Below are 22,045 nucleotides of genomic sequence, written 5' to 3'. Positions count from 1 at the left end.
TTCCAGAGGACCTGAGTTCTATTGCCAGCACCTACGTGGCAGCTCTCAACTGTGTTAATGTCAGTTTCAGGAGACCTAATACCCTCACATAGACATACATGGAGGCATAAAAATAAAACAACCCTCCCCCCCTCCAAAATGATCCTTCACCGGTCGAATGGGCATCTTATCTCTGCTGCCCTTGAACTCTCTAGTCTCGACAGTGCCTCTTCTTGAAGAACATGTCTGAAAGACGTCCCTGAACTCCTTTATGGTCACATGGACAGAGACATCTGCAATCTCCACCACACTGAACTCACACCTTCTTCGTTTATATTTTCCATCACACTGATCCAAGGGTTGGGACCAAGATGGCACAAGAGGGGGTCAAGAGTCCTATTGCGCGAATTAGGGGTGTCCCGGAGGGGGAGATTAGAGGTGGCATAGGTAGGGATGGGTAGAAAAGAAAGCAAGAATCAGTCCCCAGGAGAGAAGAGAGCCCAGGACAAGTGCCCAAGTGACAGCACAGGCTGGGTTCTGGAAGCATGGCAGTGGGTTGATGCCCTCATCTGGCAGGCTAAGTGCCTTAGGAGAGTCCCTGAGTCAGGTGTCCTAACCAGGCTTTCTCTCTCCTTCCCCAAGTCCTCTGACATCGTTGAGCCCTTCTGTGTCCTCCCTGTGTCCTCCTGCTTAGCAGCTCTGTCCCACAAATTGCCCCAGGGGCCAACAGCAGGGGATGAGGGCCTCCAGGAAAGAGTAAGGACACTGCCCCAAATGCAGCTTTAAACTGGCAGGGGTGGGGAGGCGAGTCAGAAATGACTGAGCTCCCACCCTCAGTCCAGGACTCTGCCCCCTCCGGGCTTTGTTTGTTGATTTGTTTTCCTGGGAGGAGGAAAGAGGGCTCAGTCACATAAAGTCTCCCTCAGCCATTTCTCGCTGGGCCCCTAGCTGGGCGGAGGAGGCTGGCTAAGGGGCTCACTCAGCTAATTGCTCATTAAAGAGAATTAATGAGATTCCCTTGGCCCCACCTCTGTCTAGAACAGTGAAGAGTTCCTACTTTGCCTAACACACCAGGCAGCCCCTACTGAAAAGCCACTTGTCCTCTCCCCCCCCCCTCCAGACTAGCAGTCCAGACTACCCAGTCCTATACTGGACCTAGCTCTGCAGGTTCTAGCCTCACTTGGCAACCCAAGTCCCTCCTCCTTCCCAGAGTGACACCCACACCCTTTGCCATCATGCCCCACCCACTGCCACCTTACCCTGCGCCACACACTTCTGAGTACTTACAACTTCTCTAGCAGGTATAGTCCCAAGAAGGATCCATTTCGCAGCCCCGTAATCTTGTTGTTGCTCAAGAGCCTGAAGAGACGGGAAAAACACAGATCCGCCCTGTTAGATGCTAGCCAATGCAAAATGCAGATGGAGTGGGACCCAGGTTCCCCAGATGACCTTGTCACGCTACATAAATGTCACCATCAGCAATTCTACAGCAGGAACCCCACCTGCCACTCTAGGAGGTTGTGGGGAGATGCTGAGGAGCAGTCTAGCCATAGAAAGAGCCTCAAGCCGTGGATTTCAGCCAAGCACACAGTGAAGGACCCATAGACTGGATCTAAGTGGAGATGGGGCTCCGTGGATATTAAGCTCTGATGGCCGATTTCCACTTTGGAGCATCAGTGTCGACCCCCACTGAGCCTCTGCCGTGCCCCCCACGGCTCTTCCTGGCAGAGGTCCTCCCTCCCTCAATCCAAAGTCCAGAGCAGAGTGATGGGGAAGACTGGCCTCATCTGGGTCAGGCATAGAAGAGGAGCCCTGAAGGCCTGCGTGGAGGCATGCTCCTTTAAGCCCAGTGCTTGGGAAGTAGAGGCAAAAAGAGCAAGAGTTTGAGGTCATCCTCAGCTACATAGTAAGTCTGAGGCCAGCCTGGGCTACCTGTGACCCAGTCTCAAAAACAAACCAACTAACCAACAAAAACAAAACACAGAAGGAAAGGAAGCAGGGGTCGGGGGAGCCCTGGTGGAAGAGGGCTTTCCAACACTCTCCTTGGAGCCAAGGACTCTACAGGAAGGTGACCACGCTGGGCCATCAAGATCTCCAGTTCAGAGTGACAATCCGAGGCTATATTCACTGTATCCTTGCTTCCCCGACCTGTAGAAAGACTGACAGAGCCCTGGATCTGACAGAAGGCTAGGCCTCCCTTTGCAATGCCTGCTCTGACATTTTGTTTATTTACTGTTTATGTTCTGCCCACTTGGCCTTTCTCTCCCAGACTTCTTATTGGGAGGAGGGAGTTCCAGACCAGCCGAAGGGCTCAACCCTCCAGTTAATTGCTTATTAGAAAGTCTAAATGAGGCCTCTCAACCCAAACTCCTGGCAGCCCTGGGCTGAAGCAAAGGGTTTCCCCCTCCTTTATTCTGCTCTTACTAGTGGAAAACTCACTGGAAGGACCCAAGTCCAAACCTTATGACAACGTCTCTGGAGCAGGCAGCCTCTGTACTCTACAGTATACAGAGGGAAGGGGCCAGGAACCAAATGTAAGAGCTGTCAAAGAGCTCCACCACCCGCCAAGTCTCATGGGAGGGCAACAGGGAGGGAGTGACCCAAGGAGGCTCTGAAGGACCCCCAGGTCCCAACTGCCCAGGACTTTTGGAATTCTAGGTAAACGCTCCACCACTGGGCTACAGCCCAGGCCCTACACTGGCGAGGATGGAGGCAAGATGAGAGGGGGTGTCTCTAGATCAATGGAAAGGGGTAAACACCTCACATCTTCCTTCTGCCTCCAGATAGAGCACTCCCAACTTTCCGTACAGTCTACTAGTCCTTCCAAGGGTGACACGGGGGATGTTTGCCAGCAGAAGAATGACTTAGGGGAAATTACTGGAGTTTCTAAAATGTACACACACACACACACACACACACGCACACACACACACACACACACACACTCCATATTGATATTCCAAAAAGCACTACCACCCAGGAAGCTGAGAGAGAAGGCTCAGGAACTAAAGGACAGCTTCCACTACACCGTAAACCATCTTAAAAACAAAACAAAACAAAACAAAAAAAACAGAAAGAATGAAAAGAAAAGAAAAGAAAAAAAAGAAAAAAGCACATCACGGCAGAACTGAGCTACAGCTCAGAGGAAGAACATAGAGCATATACTTAATGTGTATGAAGCCCTGAATTCAATCTTAACACACATAGCAAAAACAAAATGAAAACCAAAAAGCACCTCAGACATTGTAAAAATGAAGAAGCCTTTTAGCAAACTCCCCTTTTCTTGTTTGATGGATAAGGTTGCTAGCTCAGGGCTCCTGCTCAAATGGAGAAGCCACAGAGAGCTTGGAAAATGGATGTTGTCTTGAAGTAGGAAACAGGTCTGAGTTCTGGGGAATGTCTGAGGTTTGAGGATTCCACTTGGAAGAACACTGACATTAAAATTCCTACACTAGCCAGTATGGTGGTGTATGCCTTTCATCCCAGCACAAGAGAGGGGGCGGGGCAGAGGCAGGTGGAGCTCTGTGAGTTTGAGGCTTCAGGTCATTGAAGGGATACATAGTGGGGCACTTTCTCAAGATGGATGGATGGATGGTTAGACAGATAGTAAAAAGTTTCAGCACCCCAATAAGCCTCTCCACTGACACAATAATCCAAATTAGACCAAATCAATTAGAAAAAGCCCAGGTTTAATGCATACAAATGCTCCCAAATGGCTTTCCAGTCCCCCAGAGAGGAGGCAGGAAAGGAAGACTGGAGAATCATGTGTTTGTTCTCTGGGGGGCAGTTTAAAATACCCTGTGGGAGTCTTGAGCATCTCTGGAGAGGGGTCATCGTTTGGTGGACTTCCTCAGGGGGCAGAGTCTGGACTGAGGCAACTCCCAGGGGAGGGGGCTTGGGATGGAACTTCCACTGGAACATTCCAGACTCTGGATATATGGATGTCAGGGGCTGGAGTGATGCTTTCAGATAGATAGATAGATAGATAGATAGATAGATAGATAGATAGATAGATAGGTAGGTAGGTAGGTAGGTAGGTAGGTAGGTAGATAGATAGATAGATAGATAGATAGATAGATAGATAGATAGATAGATAGATAGAGATAGATCGATCTTGGGCTGGCGAGATGGCTCAGTAGTTAAGAGCACTTTCTGCTTTTGCAGTGGACCTGGGTTTGGTTCCAAGCACCCAGCCATTCAAGATTCCAGTTCCAAGGGATCTGGCCTCTGTGGCAATAGGCACCCACATGGTACATATACATACATGTAGGCAAAACCATAAAGTATATTTTTTTATCTTAAAAAAAGGCAAAAGGCACAGTGTTTTTTTTTTTTAAACGTAAGTCTTTAGTTCAGGTATGGTAGTGTATACCTTTAATCCCAGCACTTGGGAGACAGAGGCAGGTGAATCTCTATGAAGCCATCCAGGGCTACTTGAGTAAAACTATCTCAAAATAAGTAAGTACATAAACCTTAAAAAACAAACAAAAACAAAAAACAAAAAAAAAACCACTTTTTTCTTATTCCTACACTAGGGGCTAGTAAGATGGCTCAGTGGCTAGAGGCTACCAAGCCAGATGACCCAAGTTTGACCCCAGGATCAACAGAGAGGCAGGAGAGGATGGCTCCTGCAAGTTGTCCTCTGACCTCCAGACCCACATAAATAGATGGAGGGGAAGTCCTGGACTAACAAAATGGCCTTGCTCCCTCTTCTCCTGTTTTTCCTCTCTCTCCGTCTTTTCCCCTCCTCTCCTTGCATTCTCCTTAAAAAAAAAAAAAAGTATCCTGTGTGTGCACACAAGACACATGGCAGCGCTCATGTCAGAGGTCAACCTGCAGAAGTCGGCTTTCTCCTTCTGTCACGGGGCTTCTGGGACCAGGCCTGGTGGTAAGTGCCATGACCCTTTGGACCATCTTGTCAGCCCTGCTTTCCTCCTCTTTTCTTATTTTATTATTCTTATGTGCATCTGTTGTGTGGGTGTGAACAGGCGTACGCAGGTGTGTGAAGGTCAGAGGTATTGGATCCTCTGGAGCTGGAGTTACAGGTCACTGTAAGCCACTTGATGGTGCCAGGAATTGAACTCTGGTCCTCTGGAAGAGTGGCTCGTGCTCTTTTTTTTTTATGGTTTATTTAACTTTTATTTTATGTGCATTGGTGTGAAGTGTCAGATCCCCTGGAACTGGATCTTCAGACAGTTGTAAGCTGCCATGTGGGTGCTGGGAATTGAACCCAGGTCCTCTGGAAGAGCAGTCAGTGCCCTTAACCACTGAGCCATCTCTCCAGCCTCTGGCTCATGCTCTTAATCACTGAGAATCCTCCCAGCCTCTGCTTTTCCTTCTCTTTTGAAACAGGCAGCATCTTACTTCATAGTCTAAGCTGTCCTGGAGCTAGTGATCTTTGTGATCTACTTATCACATTCTAGGATTATAGGCATGAGACACCTCGTGCAGCAGAAAATGCTTGCTAACAAATAATTCATATACATATAATAAAAACTTATATATAAAATTTATATATTATATATAAATTCACACACATATAAAAATTCATACATAGATACGTATAGGAAGATAATTGAATTGAAATCAGAATTCTAAAACAAATAAATTTTTTTAAAAAATCATACTCTCAAATTTCCAAAATGAGCATATGAGTCTCCAGGTAGGGATCCTGTTCAGAGGGGTTCATAAGCGGTAATGGGGTCCCCACATTTTCAGGCCCTTCAGCCATCAGTCCTAATCGCTCTCATTTATCCCAAACCTGTAACTTAGAGCCGGCCCATTGAAATACAATGTGACCACATGTGTAATTTTAAATTTTTTGTCAGCCACATTTTAAAAGCTTAAAACTGATTAATAGAATCTGATTTAACCCAACATACCCAGACCCTTTCCATTTCGATATGTGATCTATCTACATTATCAACTATTTGATTTCTTTGTGTGTAACAAAGCTTTGTAATTTCTATTGTACTCCACCAGCACGCTCAGTTCAGACCAGCCAAGCTCTAAATGGGCATGACTAACATTGTAGGGTTCAGGAGCATCACAAACAAATGGGGAGCAGTCCGTGAGGAAGTCCAGAATGAAACAGCACATCTCCTAGCCTTGCTGGTCCCGACCACGTCCGCCCTATTCTGCAGAGGCCTCCTGCAGTCGGTCCCCTTCTCCATCTGCCTCTGTGCTGGGGACAGCTGCAACCCAGATTCCAGCCTGACCAGCACAAATGCCATCTCCTAAAGCTTAAAACTCACATTTCGAGTGGAATGTTAAAGTGGAGATCCCGGTCTCCACACACACAAAGGTGGGCACCAGGCAAACAACTCTTTACCCTTCTCTGATGGGCCCTCTCTAGGAGGCAGTGGCCGCTTTTGACAGACTCCAGCAGAGGGGGCTACATGGTTTGAGCCCCCAAACACCCAGGATTGGATTTTTTTTTGCTTTAGCTACCCTGAGTGAGCCAAGGAATTTGACTTTAAACCTGCATCATCCAGAGAGTGTCTTCGGGTTTTGCTTTTGTTTTCTTTTTTTTTTTCCTCCCTCAAGTGTGTGGACCTAGGAATTTATTTTTGACGGGTGCGGGGGACAGAACCCAGGGTTGGTCTTGTGCATGCTATATACTCTCAGTTCTGGAGATGTTACCAGCAGGTGAAAACCTGGAAGCGGCAGAGCTGAGAGTGGGGTAGATGAGCACGGAAGACAAAAACGCCGAGCTCCATCCAATGGGAAGAAAAATGTTCCCACCATTGTTGACTGTGTCGTGGGAAGAAAACCGGGAAGCAGCCCCGGGGTGGAGGAGGGAGCTATAGCCCCCACAGCTCCATCCAGCTGTTCCAGACATGGTGCCAGCGTGGGCTCTCCTTAAACTCCCCAGTCGGATGGCTCCTCGGGGCTATAGGGCTATACTTCGCCAGAAGCCTGTCTGGCGAATCCCTTCCAACCGCATTAACCCTACAGGCCCCACTGAGACCTGGCTAAGCATCTTTAACTTCTGGCCCCACCCACTCCGCCTGCCCTCAGTTCATACTTTCAGTGGGAAGGAGGGCCAGTCCTTGGGGCCCCCTCTTCTTTCTCTACTCCGGAGTTTGAAATCTGGCCAAATATGGGGTACACCAAGGCCAGTCCAGAATCCTCTCCGGGTCGGAGGGTCCTATTTTAGGGAGGAGAGTGAAGAGAGACACGGGCCAATGAGAAGGCCGGTGGAGCGAGTGGTTGGCATCCCAGAGAGCCCGTGTGGCCTCTGGGTAGCCACAGGAACTTACCAGATACCACTCCCACATCAAAAGTGACCCTAAGGGACTCATGTGGGCCCTGCTCTACGGGGCGTGGAACCAACATGTGCCGGCACCAAAAGGTTCTCACGTGCCCGAGAAAGTCAGTGTATGGGGTCAGCCTCCCTTCTTAGCTCCAACAGACAGGATAGTGAGGACCCCCACTCCCTCGGGGCCAGAGCGTCAGTGGTTTAGACCCTCACCGGCTTGGTAGAGTGTGGGGAAAGCCCTGGCACCATTGCCTGCTGCTGGCGTGTGGTTATAGAGAGCTGAGCAGTGAGGGGGAGGGAGGTTGTCTGGTCTGCCTGTCTGCCTGCAGATAAGCTATACTGCCCCATCCAGGCCAAACCAGCGCTCCCAGATGCTTCCATAGGATGGAGCTCAGTTGCTTCTGGGTATTTCCAGGGCCTAATTACAGTGCCTGGAACCTAAAAAATAACCAGTGCCTCTAGGACACAAACACTGTGCTGGGTGTGTGACTCAGTGATAAAGCACTTGCCCAGCGTGTACAGGGCCCTGCATTTGATCCCCCAGCATGAATGAATGAATGAATGAATGAATGAATGAATGAATGAAAATGAATCAATGCTATGGATTTGAAGTTGACAAATGTCTTATTTGCATGACTATCATTATGTCAACCTTTATCAGTGAGTAATAAGTCTTGCGTTTAATGAAGGCTATAGTCACGGTGGTGGAGAGATGGTTCAGTCGTTGGGAAGTACTGGCTGCTCTCCCAGAAGACCCTAGGTTCAATTCCCAGCACCCACATGGCGGCTCAATACTGTCTGAAACTGCAGTTCCAGGGGATCTGGCGCCTTCACACCAGTGCACATAAAATAAAGTTAAATTATTTTTTAAAGGATGAAGGATATGGCCTTTCCATGACTTCCTTTCTCTCTCTCCAGGACATGTACGGTGCCCTGCCCACTCCTGAGTTGCTTTAGCACTGCTTTGCTTGGCTGGAAGCCTGTCCAGGCCGTCCCGACTTCAGGTGGATCTTCTTTTTCCAGGCTGAGCCCTGTCCAGACACTACCTTTAACCCTAACCTAGACACAGAGCAAGCCAAAGACAGCCATGGGTCAAGGCCAAGACCAAAGAGCCGCTGTCTCATCCTGACTCCTGCTTATTGGTTTCCCTCTAACTTGTCTTGGAGGTCTCGTCTCCTTCCTCTATCGCTACAAGGGCACACGGCTTGGGAAGGAGTGGGCAAAACCGAGGTGTTTGGCCTGAGATGGGAAAGGGACGGTTTTGTGCTCTAGAACTGAATCTCCAGGCAGAGACCGCAAAGTGCTTCAGGTGTTTGTGGAAGGCGATGAGGGAGACTTGGCGAGGATTTTGTGGTCTCAGAACTCTTGCTGGAACACAAGAAAAAGTGTCTGCTGTAACTACCCACACCAAGATTTTCTACAGGGAATAGAGAGGGGGATGGAAAAGTGGAGAAGCGCGGGACAGAAAAAGAGGGGATTTTCAATCTATTTTAAGGACTACCGACAACTGCCATGATATAAAATCCCAACAGTGAGATCCAAACTCGTGGAGATAGAAAGTTCTTCTTCAAAATGTAAACAGAAGCCGGTAGTGGTGGTGTGTGCCTTTAATCCTAGCACTCAGGAGGCAGAGGCAGGCAGATCTTTGTGAGTTCGAGGTCAGCCTAGTCTACAAGAGCTAGTTCCAGGACAGGCACCAAAGCTGCAAGAGAAACCCTGTCTCAAAATCCTCTGCCCCCCAAAAATGTAAACAGAGCTGGGAGTATAAAAGGTCTTGGGTTTGATACTCGAAGAGTCAGTCAATACATCAATCACAAAGGATTAATTTGCTATTACTTTTCATTGATTTCTGAGACAGGGCCTCACCATGCCGCCTAGGCTGTTCTTGGCCATCCTGTCTCAGCGGGAGCAGCAGCACACTGGCTGATCAAGTGTTCATCCTTACACATAGGTTAGTCCCTCGTTCTCTCCTCCCTAGTGTTAATTTGGAGCCCACATCTGCCCAGTTCTGTACAGCTGAATCCTCTCAGTCTCCAAGGCTATAAGGTCCCCGGGACAAAGAGCATGTGTCTCTCACCTCCTTCAGGGGATCTGATGAGAGTAGACACTGGCTGAGTTAATAGGAAGTAAGCAGAGCTCCCAGGAAGGGAATGCCCAGTGGGAAGGAGTTCAGTGCAGAGCCAGCTGTCCCAAATCAAAGGTGGTTTCTTTCTCCCTGCCATGCCTATCCCACTATGCTACCCCACCCTATCTCTAGGACATCCATCCTTTCCCCAGCTACATGGAGTCACTGCTCCCTCATCCATAGATGCAGCAGACTGTTGGTAGATGGTTCAGGAAAGGTGATGGGAGACCCGGAGAGTCGATTTAGAGACCAAAAGTTTTCTACTTCCTGGACCAGGGTGTCTTTACGTGCTCTGTGGGGTATTTTGCTCAGTGGTCTCCTAGCTCACTTGTATTGGTTAAGCCATTACTAGGAGGAGCGAGCCCCTTTCCCCAATGAAGAGAGATAACACCCAGTCTGCCTGCCTGTCCTTGGACCAGCCTAGTGTGCAGCTGTCCATCCCCAAGTGGGAGTGGGCTGAGGATGCCGGCCAGGTGGGACACTCTGACTCTAGTAGTCAGGGCTCCTTATCTGGCTTTTCTCTTGTTCCAGTTTGGTTTGAGATTTTTCATTGTTATTTTGTTTTTGTTTTGTTTTGTTTTTAAAGACATACATATTTAAACCCAGCACTCTGGAGGCAGCAGGAGTTAGAGGCCAACCTGGTCTATGCACCAGGCCTGATACCCTTGGAAGCCAGAGGAGAGTGTGTTATCCCCCTGCAGTGGAAGTTATAGGTGTTTGTAAGCTGCGGGGTGTGGGTCTTGGAAACCAACTCAATAACTACAAGAGCAGCAAGTGCTCTTCACCTCTAACCAGCTCTCCAGCTCTCTGCTTGGAGGTTTTTGTTTGTTTTGTTTTTAGGTGAGGTCTCCGTAGCCCAGGCTGGCCTTGAACTGGCAATCTTCCCACCTCAGCCTCCTGGGTGTTGGAGTTACAGGTGTGGCACACCACATCCAGCTACTAAGGTAGTTTTTGGCAGTGACAAAACATTTCCACTGGGTGTGATAGCATACACCTTTAATCCCAGTGCCAGAGAGTCAGAAGCAGAGGCAGAGGCAAGCAGATCTCTGTGAGTTCGAGGCCACCCTGGTCTGTACAGTCAGTTTCAGCCAGCCAAGGCTATGCTAGCCAGTATTATATAGTGAGCTCCTATCTCTAAATAAATAAATAGAATAAAACAAACATTCTTTTAAAAATTACCTTCTTTCTACTTTTTCTGTCTCAACAGGGATAGTGTAGAAAAGGAGAGGTATTTTTTAGAGCCCCTTCAATCGTTCAAACTCTAGTGCCCTGTGCTCTGGGTCATGCTACCTGGGGTTCTGAGAGAGCAGGAAGCCTCCCAGAGAGGCCTGGGAAGCCTCCCAGTTCCTCCCTCTGTCCCGGATTGTTCTGAGGTCACCTGCAGAGGTGACAGGGAGTCAGAAGCCCTAGGGGTCTAGATGTGGTTGGTGGAGGAGGGCTTTGTGAGCTGGGGAGGGCAGAGTTCTGCACAGGGGGTGGGGGACTTTCCCACCCTGGGGCTGGCGTTCCCTACAGTCTTGAAGCACAGGTTTGGGCCTCCCCACACAGTCCCCAGTGAGGCAGGAGCCCTGGTAGCTGTGGGGGCTGGGGGAAGAGGGGCGCCCACTCCTCCCCTTTCCTTTCCAGCTGGGAGATGTCTGGCTCCACTACTCTGGCTACAACTCCCTCCTCATGTCACCCCATAGCTTGTCCTCACCTGGACCCATCCATCTTGCATACCCTGCTGTGCCCCCATTCTGTCTCCCCTGACTCCCAGGGCTGGGGGAGTAGGACCTCAGTGTCCGCTCAATCCAGCTTCTCTCCCCCACTTCGCCCTCCCCCTCCGTGGTCCGGTCCTGAAAGCAAAGGAATGTTCTGGAGTTTGGGAAGGATGGGGGCCCCTCAGAGGAGGGAGGAAGGGGAGGAGGCGACTCCGTCCTGTCAGTATCTGAGCCCTAAATAGAACGGAGCAGCCAGGCTGGGGCAATGAAAATAAACAGCCCCTCTCAGCGGCCCTTCCTGATGGTCCCTCAGCTCAGGGCCATTTCCCTTCTCGATTTTTTTCCCCTCTCCTCCCTCTGTGGCCTCTCCCTAAGGGGTGATGGGAGAGTTCCCGCTTCTGGGCAAGCTGTGTGACAATGGGGGAGCTCCCCTACCCTCTCTGGGCTTTGGTGAGGAAGCAGATAGGGGCTAAACTGAATGGAAGGACCTGGGTGAACTTAGAAGAAACAGAAGAGGAGCTTAGCCCAATGACACACGTATAGGGTACATTTACAAACGGTCTCTCGTCTTAAAAAGATGACCTCAAATGCAAGCGTCAATCTACAGCAGGTTCATATTGGACTAGTTTGCCTGCACTTTGGGGGTAGATTTTCAGAACCACCACCAATGAGGTTGTCATGCCCTTCACCAATCCCACAAGAGCCCGCAGATTAGGACCTTAGGGTTCAGAGAGTTCATGAGCACATCTTGGTTAATCCAGGCAGGTGACCCATTCTAGTGACTTCCCTGAACATGTCCTGGTACCATTTGGGGCTGAAGTATATATAATGTCTTTGGGACCCCAGACTAAGAGATCTCCATCTCTTCAGTGCAGTAAATAATGCTATCCAAACCCTGGGGGTTCTGCCCTCCTCACAGGGCTCCCCTGAAACAGGACCAGGCATTGCATCTTAATATCTGGCACCGGGAGTCTGGAGGATAGGGGTTCTCAAGGCCACAGAGCAGGGGCAGTCACAATCTCCGGCACCTGGGCTGGTCACCTACAGCCCTTCCTGAAGGTAGATGGGAAGAGTCAGGGATGACCTGGGTTTCCTCCTGGCTCCTCACTTGGGATGGGCAAAGGGGTCCAGAGGTTCATGAGGTGAGAATAAGAGCTTCACCCCGGAGGGCTTGGGAGAGTGGTAGACTCAAACCTCCCTCATCTCCTCATCTCTGGCCTCGTCCCTCTTTTCTTTCCTTCTTTCTCTCCACTCTCCCCCTCCCCCTCCCCTGCTCACAAAAGCTCTCTGTACACAGCCACTTCCTCTGGCCGCTGTCTCGGAGCCCAGACCTTATGAGAACCATATGGGGGAAAGAGGGTAGAGGAGAAGGGGGTGGGGAGGCTGGCTGGGCCCCGCCCCTCTAGCCAGCATCTTTCCACTGCCCTCAGGCAGTGTGCTTGGTGGTTGGCACACTTTACCCCACAATCTCTTAACTAGATCCTGGTGGTTGCATTGCCTGAGTCCCAGGCCAGAGCTGAGAGTCCCAAGAGAGATCTTTACACAAGAGTCGCCTCCCTGAGGCAGGAGCATGGACAGGGTCCATCCATCAGGGGCTTCCCTCTACCTCTCCCTACCCAGGACCATCAGACTCCCAGCATGAGCGCCCAGCTAGTGTTGGGCACATCTGTGCAGAGCCCGTTCTACCCTTTACTGGAGCCTCTGGGGTAGGCTGAACAGGTTGCTATTCTGGGAGAAATGACCAAGGACTTATCGCGTGCCTGCCCCCTCCTCATCCAGCCTAAAATGTTTCCAGGTTAAAAGGTCTTTGGTCCTGCTGGGGGGAAAACGAATTTTAAATGTAGAATCTGTGCCCACCGGATCCCAACTAGCAAGACCCTCGTCTGGTAGAAACATTGAGACTCTACTAGTTAATCCGAACTGATCCACCTAGTGATCCCTCTAATCTCTCCAGCATCAGCTACAAAGCCTTGAGATGTGGGCCCGGGCTTGCTGGTCTCTTAAGACCCTTTTCAGTGCAGATGAAGTAGGAATTTATGGCACTGGCTTGTGTCCTCTGGGGTCCTCCTGGGGAGACTGCTGTCTGCAGTTATCTATTCTAGGTCTAACCCTCAGAGCCAAGGACCAGAAAGCAGGCCTTCAGCCACTGCCCAGGCTGGAGAGGTCTCTGCTCATAGCAGACTCCTCCCCACTGCAATCCACCTACCCGGGGACCTTTCCCCTCAGAGAGAAGGCTCATAAAGGCTCCCCGTTCTGGGCATTTGTACCCGCAGCTGCCCAGCAGACCCGGCTGTGAGGCTGGGGGTGGGGTGAGAAGCGGAGCAGGAAGGAAAGCCAAGAGTTCGGCTTTCCTGGAAAACTGCAAATGAAAGTCCACCATGGGGGAAACAAAGCAGAGGGTGGGGGAGAGGGGGACCTGCCGTCTACAAAAACAGAAGGCAGGGGTTGAGATAACAGCGCAGAGGAAGGATTTTTCAACGAGGTAAACAGGACTGTTCAAGCCCGCGCCCGTGCCCGCCCCCACGCCCCAGCAGACAGGGACCTTATCTGGCACTTCGAGTCCTAGCCCTAAGTGTCTGACAGGCTCCTATCTCGAGGGTTCTGTGACTGGAAGCTGGGGACCCATCCTGGAGGGGAGAAGAAGGTCTTCAGTGGGAATGTAGCAAATGTCTGAGAGGGAGGACACCACCACAATGCAAAAACAGCTGGCTCAAAGTCCTGCCCCTGTGACAAGCAAAAAAAGAAAAAAAAAAAAAAAGGGAAAATCTGTGTGGAGAAAAGAACAGAGAGGAGTTAGAGAGGGTGAAATGAATGTTCTGTTTTGTTTGAGACAGGGTCTCCCCTATGTAGCTCAGGAAGGTTTGGAAGTCACCATCCTCCACACCTAGCATGACTCCCCACTTAGGAAGGGGGTTTTCATACTCTTGGCACTGCCCGTGCCAGCCCTTCTTTCTCATCTCGAGATGCATTTTGGGGTGCACTCAGAGGCTGCTGGCCAGGATGGGGGACCATCAAGGATCATAAATGTGGAAAGCTAAGAAAAACATCTGGAGGGAGGAGATTCAGATTCCATCCAGGTCCAGACTGATGGATGAGCAGGCTTCCCTGTTCTGTTCTTTGCATTGTCCCACCAGGTGGGGACCAGTCTCTTTGGAAGGTATTGGAAGGCAGCTAGGTGCATGGCCTGAGAGGGGAGGGGAGCGATTCCTTAAGGAAGGGCTGGAGGCTGGGGCAGCAAAGTCAGTTGCGTCTGCTGCTACTTTGCCCTGATACATTCTCACCAAGAACTGGTCTCCCTCCTTTGAGTGGCGTCGATGGGAATTAGCCATGGCTGGAAAGCATTAGTTGCCAAATCATTCTAAGATGTACTGCAAAACCACTTTTCTATTTTTTCCCCTCCCTTCCTTCTGCCTTGACCATGTTAGGACTCCCTAATCCCCGCCAACAGACGTACAAGAGACAGCTCCCACACATGTGAGTGTGCAGAGGCTCGGGAGCATGTGCGATTACACAGATCACCTCCACCCCCAGCTGAACCATCGCCGTGCAGCTGTGTGACACAAACATCACAAACATCGGCCCAGCTAGTTCTCACAGCCAAAAAAAAAAAAAAAAAAAAAACAAAAACAAAAAAAAAAAAAAAAAAAAAAAACAACAACCAACCAAACAAACAAAAAAACTCCCCCCTCCTGAATTAAGTAGGCTGGCCGTGCCCAAGCCTTCTAGGACCCTTAAGCATTACTGGACACTGAGACCTGCTGTGAAAAGCCTGAGCAGCCATGGCCATTCCCCCCAGAACTCGCATCGAAGCGGGAGAAGGAAGGAATGCCGCCTCCACTCAAGGCGCACAGGCGTGTGCATGCACACACCCCAGCTGGAGAAAATGCAGGCCAGCTGGCTAACATCACAAGCTGACCAGTTGTGTCCTGCCAGGAAGCCAGCAGCCTCTGAACCCACCAGAGGACTTACTGTATTGTTCTGGGGACAATCGGAATAGCTGAAGCCAGCCTCAGCTCTGGGCGAGGGGTGGTTGGAGAAACGGGTGCCTCCGGGGTCAGGATGACAGGGAAAGGGGGGCGGGTTTTAGGCTGGATCTTGAACAGGAAAGTAAGGAGCCACCGCTAGGGCGCGACCCTCAACTCCACGTCGTGCGTGGAGCTTGGAGCACATGGCAGGCACAGGAAACCGCTGGGGTGCGGGAGGCTCTCCTTGTGCGGTTGCTGGAACTTGAGACTAAGTTAAGGAGCAGGCACTAGTGGCTCGTAAAGCAAGGGCTGGATAGAGCCCCAGATGAAAGGAGAACCGTGGAAGGAGGCCCGGAGGCACGTGTCCCTTTCGGCTAGGTTTTTCTACCAAATCTTTGAGCAATTAAATCAATCGATAAACATTCAAGGCCATTATTATTTCCAGGGGGAGTAAAGGAATAGGCCGGGACCGTTGCTCAACCCAAGTTCACTTCCCAAATGCTCACAGTGGGAGAGAGCCCAAGAGGTAATTGGGACGAGGGAGGTGAGGGTCATTCAGACCAGAAGTTCCAGCATTCCAAGAATAGGCTTAGCGGGACTCACGCTCCTCCTGCCCAATGAAGCCCGGCTTGGATCAGCGCTCCGCAGGCCCGGGGCGGGGCACCGCAGACTCAGTTATCCCAGTTAAGGGTCCAGACTCGTGAGGGCTCTGAAGCCTCAGTAAGAATCACTGCCACCTAGGGGGTCCCTGGCCCCGATCAATCAGCCTTCCCACTCAATCCCACCCAGCTCAGGGTCCCTTAAGACTGCAATGCTGGTGATAGGTCACTTAGGACAAGCAACACGGATGTCCCTCCAGCGTCCACTCGCACTTCACCTGTGCAGGTGAGAGGACTTCCGCGGTGCCTCTCTCTTTGGGGCACAGCCTGATTCCCAAAGCTCCGAACTTACCCCTACTTCAAGTTTCCTGACTGATGCCCGGATTCAGACTTTACCCAGTCTCTCAAGTGGCAAAATCGCCCCCCTCCCTGCTTTTAGGTCCCACTCGTTGTCCTGACCCAGCACAGGGTAGGGTACTCACAGGGTGATGGTGCCGTTTGGCAGAAGGCCGGGTTCCGGAGGTTCGGGGAGGTCCCCGCCGCCGCACACCACCCTCCTTCGAGCCGGGTTGTGGGCGCCACCACTTAGTCCCTTGGGCCGCTCCCCAGAGCACTTGCAGCCGCGAATGGGGACCGGGCAGCCAGGCGCACCCCGAGTTCCGGGAGCCAGAAGCAGAAGACACAGCAGCAGCGGCAGTAGCAGCAGGCGCACGGGCGGCACCGGCATCCTGCGTCCCCCGGCGCCCATCAACCCATCGCCCCGCGGGGACCTACAGCGCAGGGGCCAGACGGCGCGCTGGCCGGAGGGACCCGGGCGTGCGGGAGGCGTGCTCAGCGGGAGCCCCGGGCGCCCGAGGGCGGGGCGGGGGGCCCTGGGCGGAGGCAAGGCTCGGGGTCCCCGCTGCGTCGCCCCGGGGGCATGGCTTGTGAGCACCGGGGCCCGGCGGGACGCGGGCGCCACTGACAGCGCAGCTCGGATGGCCCCCGGCGGAGCGGCCTGAGTCTCAGCGCAGCGCTGGGAGCCGATGGGAGCCTGGTCCCCGCGCGTCGCCGGCTCGCTCTGCGAGCCGCTGAGACCTAGCGGATTGCGTCTGGCTCCTGCTGCTGTTGCCGCCGCTGCAACTCCGTGCCACGGATGGGGGCAGCTCGGCGCCCGAGCCGCTGCAGCCGCCAGCCCCTGCCCGCCTCCCTCACCGCCTCATCACTCTGCGAGGCCCTAGCGCCGCCCGATGCTCAGCGAGGCAGCTGCCCTCCTTCAAGTGCAAGCCTAGAAGCCAGCTTGAAGAGCCACCCACTCCCATTCTCCCTGCACCAAAACTATTTTTCCATCTCGACTCTTTCTACTGGCCAGGACCCTTTCTTTCCACAACCCAGCTCAGACCTCTAAGGCAATCATCACTTTCACAAAACCCTCTCATCTGCCTACACCCTTGTGCATAGAACTTTTGCTGAAGTTCATTCAGGCTTGGCCTGGGGTGTCTGGAGCTTCATGTTCGGGGTTGAGCTTTGCTCAGGATCTAAGGTTTTTCTTGGCCTCTGACACAACGGGCCAGTCTAAAGTTGACTTTCACAGTACTGTTCCCACCCCCAAATTTCCAGTGAGGTCACAGCAGGAGGACACAAGCCTGAGACAAGGAGGCCTTAGACCTTACCCTGTGAGCAGTGACCTTGCCCAGCAGGAGGTGCATGTCATTAGGCCAAGGAGAGGTCAAAGGGTAAGGCAGACACTGAGTTAGCCTCCTGTTAGTGCACACATGCTTGTGTGGTGTGGTGTGTGTGTTTGGGGTTGGGAAATGCTAAAGGAAAAGAGGGAAAATAAGAGAAGGCCCACGGATCTATAATTGGGCGACCTAGTCAGGACATCCCAGTCTAGGTTTCGAGGCCAGGCAATGCCTTTTGTTAGCTGTTTGACTTTTTCACAGTGCACATCACCTAGGAGAGTGGAATCTACTGGGTCCTGCTTGTCTGTTGTCTATGAATGCGCACTGTGGCATGAGAAGGAACGATTCGGTCCAGTCGTGGGTAGGATCTGACCTTGACAACAGGGAGGGGAATGAAGAGTCCGTGGACACTGCCTCAAAAAGCAACAGCAGCAACAGCCGGCAGCTGGTGACAGATGTACTGAATGCCAACTGAAATAAAGGCTGGAGCCAGAGGACCCGGGTGCTGCCTCCTCAGTATCCCAACAAACTTAGCGGAACCCTCGCTGCTAGGTAACAGGCCAGCTTCAGGGCTGGGGCAGAACTGCTACCGGCCAGCGTCAGCCAGGTGACCACACTTTGGATCTGCTGGGGTGCCTGGTGGTCCAGGAGCGGTCTCCCACCTCCTTTGCAGGGAAGCAGCTTCTCTCCCTGGCCTGATGGCGGCAGACACTAGTTTTCTTTCTTAGCTTTCCTCCACTAGATTCCCTGGTCAATCCATGTGGCAGGCTCTGTTTCCTTAAACATCCAAAGATAAATAAATAGTGATTGCAAATGGAGGAAATGAGAAGTGGGGTGGACGCTCCCAGCAGGAGCCTTAGGCAGGCCTAGCGGAGACTGCATTCCTCAGGAAAGGGGCCAGAGATGGGCAGACACCAGGCACGTAGACCAGACCCGAGCTGCCTATCTAACCCCTGCAGTTAGAAGAGCTGAGAGGCCTCTGGCTCTGTGACTTCCCTTTGCTAAAAGACAAGGTCTCAGGAGGAGGCCCATGAATTACAGATGGCATTGGCAGACCATAGAGTGGAGGTACACCGTGGTAGGCATGAGATGCCTGGTGGAGACATTTACACAGCACTCCCGCTCTGATGGGCATCATTTTGACTTGGGCACAGTGCACCCCCGTTGGTATATATGCAGGAGGCAACCTACATCTCCAAGAGCAGAGTGAGCGCTTCCCTTTGAGATCCTTTCTAAGCCCCTCAAGTTGCTCATTGCTTTCCCCCAAAGGTTGCATTCTCCTGCCAAGGTTGCTTCTGAACTCCCGGTCTTCCCAGCCATACCTCCCAGGTGCTAGGATTACAGGAAGATGCTTCCTTGCCCAGCTCTGAAGGTCTAGGGATAGACAGTACCCAGAGCTTCGTGCATGCGAGGCAAACAAGCACTGTACCAGCTGAGCCAAATCCCTACCCGCCCCCCCCACCCCCCAAATGTCTTGTTTTGAGGCTTCTTTTTTGAGAGAGAAGGGAAACTCACATTTCATTCCCGTTCTCAGGCAATCTAGTTAAGGAGCTGACCAATTAAATATATGTTATTGTTAGGAGGATCAAGAGTTGGCCTTGGCTGGCCGTGGCTACATATCAAGTTTGAGATCAGCATGTGATATCTGAATTCCTATCTCAAGGAATGTAAATAAATAAAAATTATATATATATAATCTTTATATATGTGTGTATGTTTGTATGCATGTACATATGTGTTCAAAGTACGTATAAACTATATATATTCATGCGAAATGCCTACCATGGTGTATGACCTCTCAACATCATGCCAATACTATGTGTATTCTAGTCAGTTTCAGATGTTTTGTGAGACAAGAGACTTCCTTCACGACTTTGCATTAACACACACACACACACACACACACACACACACACACACACACACTCACATTGAACCCAGGGCCTCACAAATTCTCTAAGTGCTCTACCACTGAACCATACCCTCTCCTTAACTATACTGAGTAGACCTTGCAACAAAAGTTAGGATTAAGTGTAAGATAAGAGAGTAGAGAGTTTAGGGAGCAGAGGTACAGCCCACCTGTTTCTAGTAAAGTGAATTCCATAAATCTCCAGGAATTCACAAATACTTACGCCTCCCCTTCTTTCTCCTCTTCTTCCTCCTCCTCTTCTTCCTTTGTGATAGTCTCTTGCTGTATAGCCCAGCCAGACTGATACTCTCCACATAGCCTAGGCTCGTCTTGAAACTCAAAATCCTCCAGTCTCTGCACCTTGAGAGTCTATATTACAGGCATGTGTCACCAAGTTCACCTTCTGCCTTGCTCTTATTGTTTGTGTGTTTGTTTCAAGACAGGGTTTCTCTGTGTAACAACCTTGGTTGTCCTGGAACTCACTCCGTAGACCAGACTGGCCTCAAATTCACTGAGATCCACCTGCCTCTGCCTCCCAAGTGCTGGGATTAAAGGTGTGCACCACCACTGCCTGGCTACCTTAGTCTTAAAAGAAGTTGGTGGGGTTTAACTAACTTCCATGCCTGGCTTGTTTTGCTAACACGATGACCATGTTGCTGTCAATGATATAATTTTGTTTTTTTTTTCCTTAAGAGCAATTAACATTCCATTATGCTTACATATCACATTAATCCATCATAGGCACCTTGGTTCTGGTTTTCTGTAGCCCAGCAGGAGAACTGCTACTTATAATAATTTATGAGAGACTTCTGTCTTTCTTTCTTTGTGATACTGGGGCTCCAACCCAAGGCCTGTGTATGATGAGCAAGAACTCTTCCACTGAGCTACAGCCTAGATGATGTATTTCAGAATAGCTGTAAAAATACCACTACACAGGAATTATTAATACTGATGTGTAAGGAGAACAGAAGCACTTTTAGTTTTCTGAAACAGGATCTGATGTAGCCCAGGCTGGCCTCAAATGACCTCAATGCCCGATCCTCCTGCCTCCATCTCCTGTGCACTGAGATTATAGGCATGTCTTGTATGCAGCTTGGGAACTGCTTATTATACTAATTTGACAATTACATATTGAATAAGTAAACTACATTGTTGCACTGTTCTGCATTCCAATGGACAGACACTACATCTAAAAAGTTCTGAGTGTAGCATGGTGGCCCATGACTACAACCCCAGCACTTAGAAGATCCAGGTAGGAGGACCTTGAGTTATAGGCCAGCCCAGGGTATATACTAGAAGCTTGTCTAGAAGGAAGGCGAAATAAGATTTGGTTCTTTAGTCCTCACAGCAGAGGGAGGTCTGTCTGTCTATCTGTCTGTCTGTCTGTCTATCTATCTATCTATCTATCTATCTATCTATCTATCTATCTAATCTTATCTACCGACCTCTACGTGTGGATGTGTGGTCTGTGTGACACATGGGTGTGTGGGCATGCTTGTGGGGCCCAGAAGAGGTGTTGTCCATTGTCCTGGTTAGTTTGTTTTGTCAAATTGTTTCTGAGTTGGTCTCTACAAGGCAGGAAGTTGTAAGAACTGACAGACAGAACTGCATCATATTACAAAGCCAAGGACACACTCAACAGAATGAAGAGACAGCCTGCAGACTGGAGGGAAACCATGGCATGATATTTATCTGACAAGGGATTAATATCTAGCTATATGAAGAAGTAAAAAAAATTAAACATGCCGGGCGGTGGTGGCGCACGCCTTTAATCCCAGCACTCGGGAGGCAGAAGCAGGCGGATCTCTATGAGTTCGAGACCAGCCTGGTCTACAAGAGCTAGTTCCAGGACAGGCTCCAAAGCCACAGAGAAACCCTGTCTCGAAAAACCAAAAAAAAAAAAAAATTAAACACACAGATCAGAAGAGCAAATAATGTAATAACAACGAGGCAAAGAACTGGACAATGCTCTTAAAAAAGCACAAGTGGTCACTAAACGGATGGGGGAAAGTCCACCATCCTGAGTCATCAAGGGATTATAAATGGAAACCAGACTGAGTTGAAGGTAAGCATCACGTTATGCACAGCAGTTTGGGAAGCTGAGGCATCCTGGGTTGCCTGACACCGGCCTGGGCTATATAGTCGGACTGTTTAAAAAACAAAAACAAGAAGAAAACCCCGCTATACTGAGACTCCCCCCCTTCAGTCAGATCGGCTACCATAAGAAAGAATCAGCAGGGCTAGGGGTGCAGCTCAGTTGGCAGACTGCTGGCTAGCGTGCATGAGACCCTGTGCTCAATCCCTAGCACCCCATAATGCAAGCACGGTGGTACACACCTGTGATCCCAGTACTCTGGAGGCAGCGGTAGGAGGACTAGGGCTCAAGAGTTCATGAGACTCATCCTCAGCTACACAGAGGGTTTGCAGGAGCCAGGGCTACGGGAAACCTTGCTTTAAAAAGAAAAGAGTGCCAGCTATTAGCCCCAGCACTCGAGAGGCAGTGGCAGACGGATCTCTGGGAATACATGCGTTCCAGGCCAGCTGGGGGTACATAGTAAGACCCTGTAGAGAGAGAGAAAGAAGAAGAGGGAACTTGGGGGAGGAAGGAAGAGCGGGAGAGACGGAGGGATGAAGGTGAGAATGGGGAAGGGTCACTCAAGCACCATGTGTGAGAGTCTAGACTGGTGCAAATTAGTACGGAGTTTTTGCAATAAAATAAAATAAAACCAGGACCAGCATACAGTACAGCTATGCCTTCTGTATATATAGCGAAACAAATCAAGGCAGCAAGACTAACACTGTCTACCCAGGCTTATAGCAGCACTAGTCACAACAGCCACACTATG

At 50.6% G+C, this 22,045-nt stretch overlaps 1 protein-coding gene across 2 annotated transcripts in view; it reads right to left on the bottom strand.

Moving 5' to 3' along the window:
• The window catches only part of Adgra2 (adhesion G protein-coupled receptor A2), a 49,606-nt gene that overhangs the window by 21,985 nt on the left and 5,576 nt on the right, over nucleotides 1–22,045 (bottom strand). The window contains exons 1-2 of one of the 2 annotated variants that reach the window (XM_005362478.2): nucleotides 16,112–17,069; nucleotides 1,267–1,338 (exon numbers count right to left, since the gene is read on the bottom strand). In XM_005362478.2, coding sequence (XP_005362535.1) covers nucleotides 1,267–1,338; nucleotides 16,112–16,377 — 338 coding nt within the window. In that variant the 5' untranslated portion in view covers nucleotides 16,378–17,069. Of the gene's footprint in view, nucleotides 1–1,266; nucleotides 1,339–16,111; nucleotides 17,070–22,045 lie in introns of those variants that run through there. The other variant, XM_026786913.1, reaches the window with a different exon arrangement.

The sequence above is a fragment of the Microtus ochrogaster genome, linkage group LG7_11 (assembly GCF_000317375.1).
Source record: "Microtus ochrogaster isolate Prairie Vole_2 linkage group LG7_11, MicOch1.0, whole genome shotgun sequence".
NCBI lineage: Eukaryota > Metazoa > Chordata > Mammalia > Rodentia > Cricetidae > Microtus > Microtus ochrogaster.
Note: the sequence above shows the minus strand (reverse complement) of the source record. Positions and strands in the feature narration are given on the sequence as shown.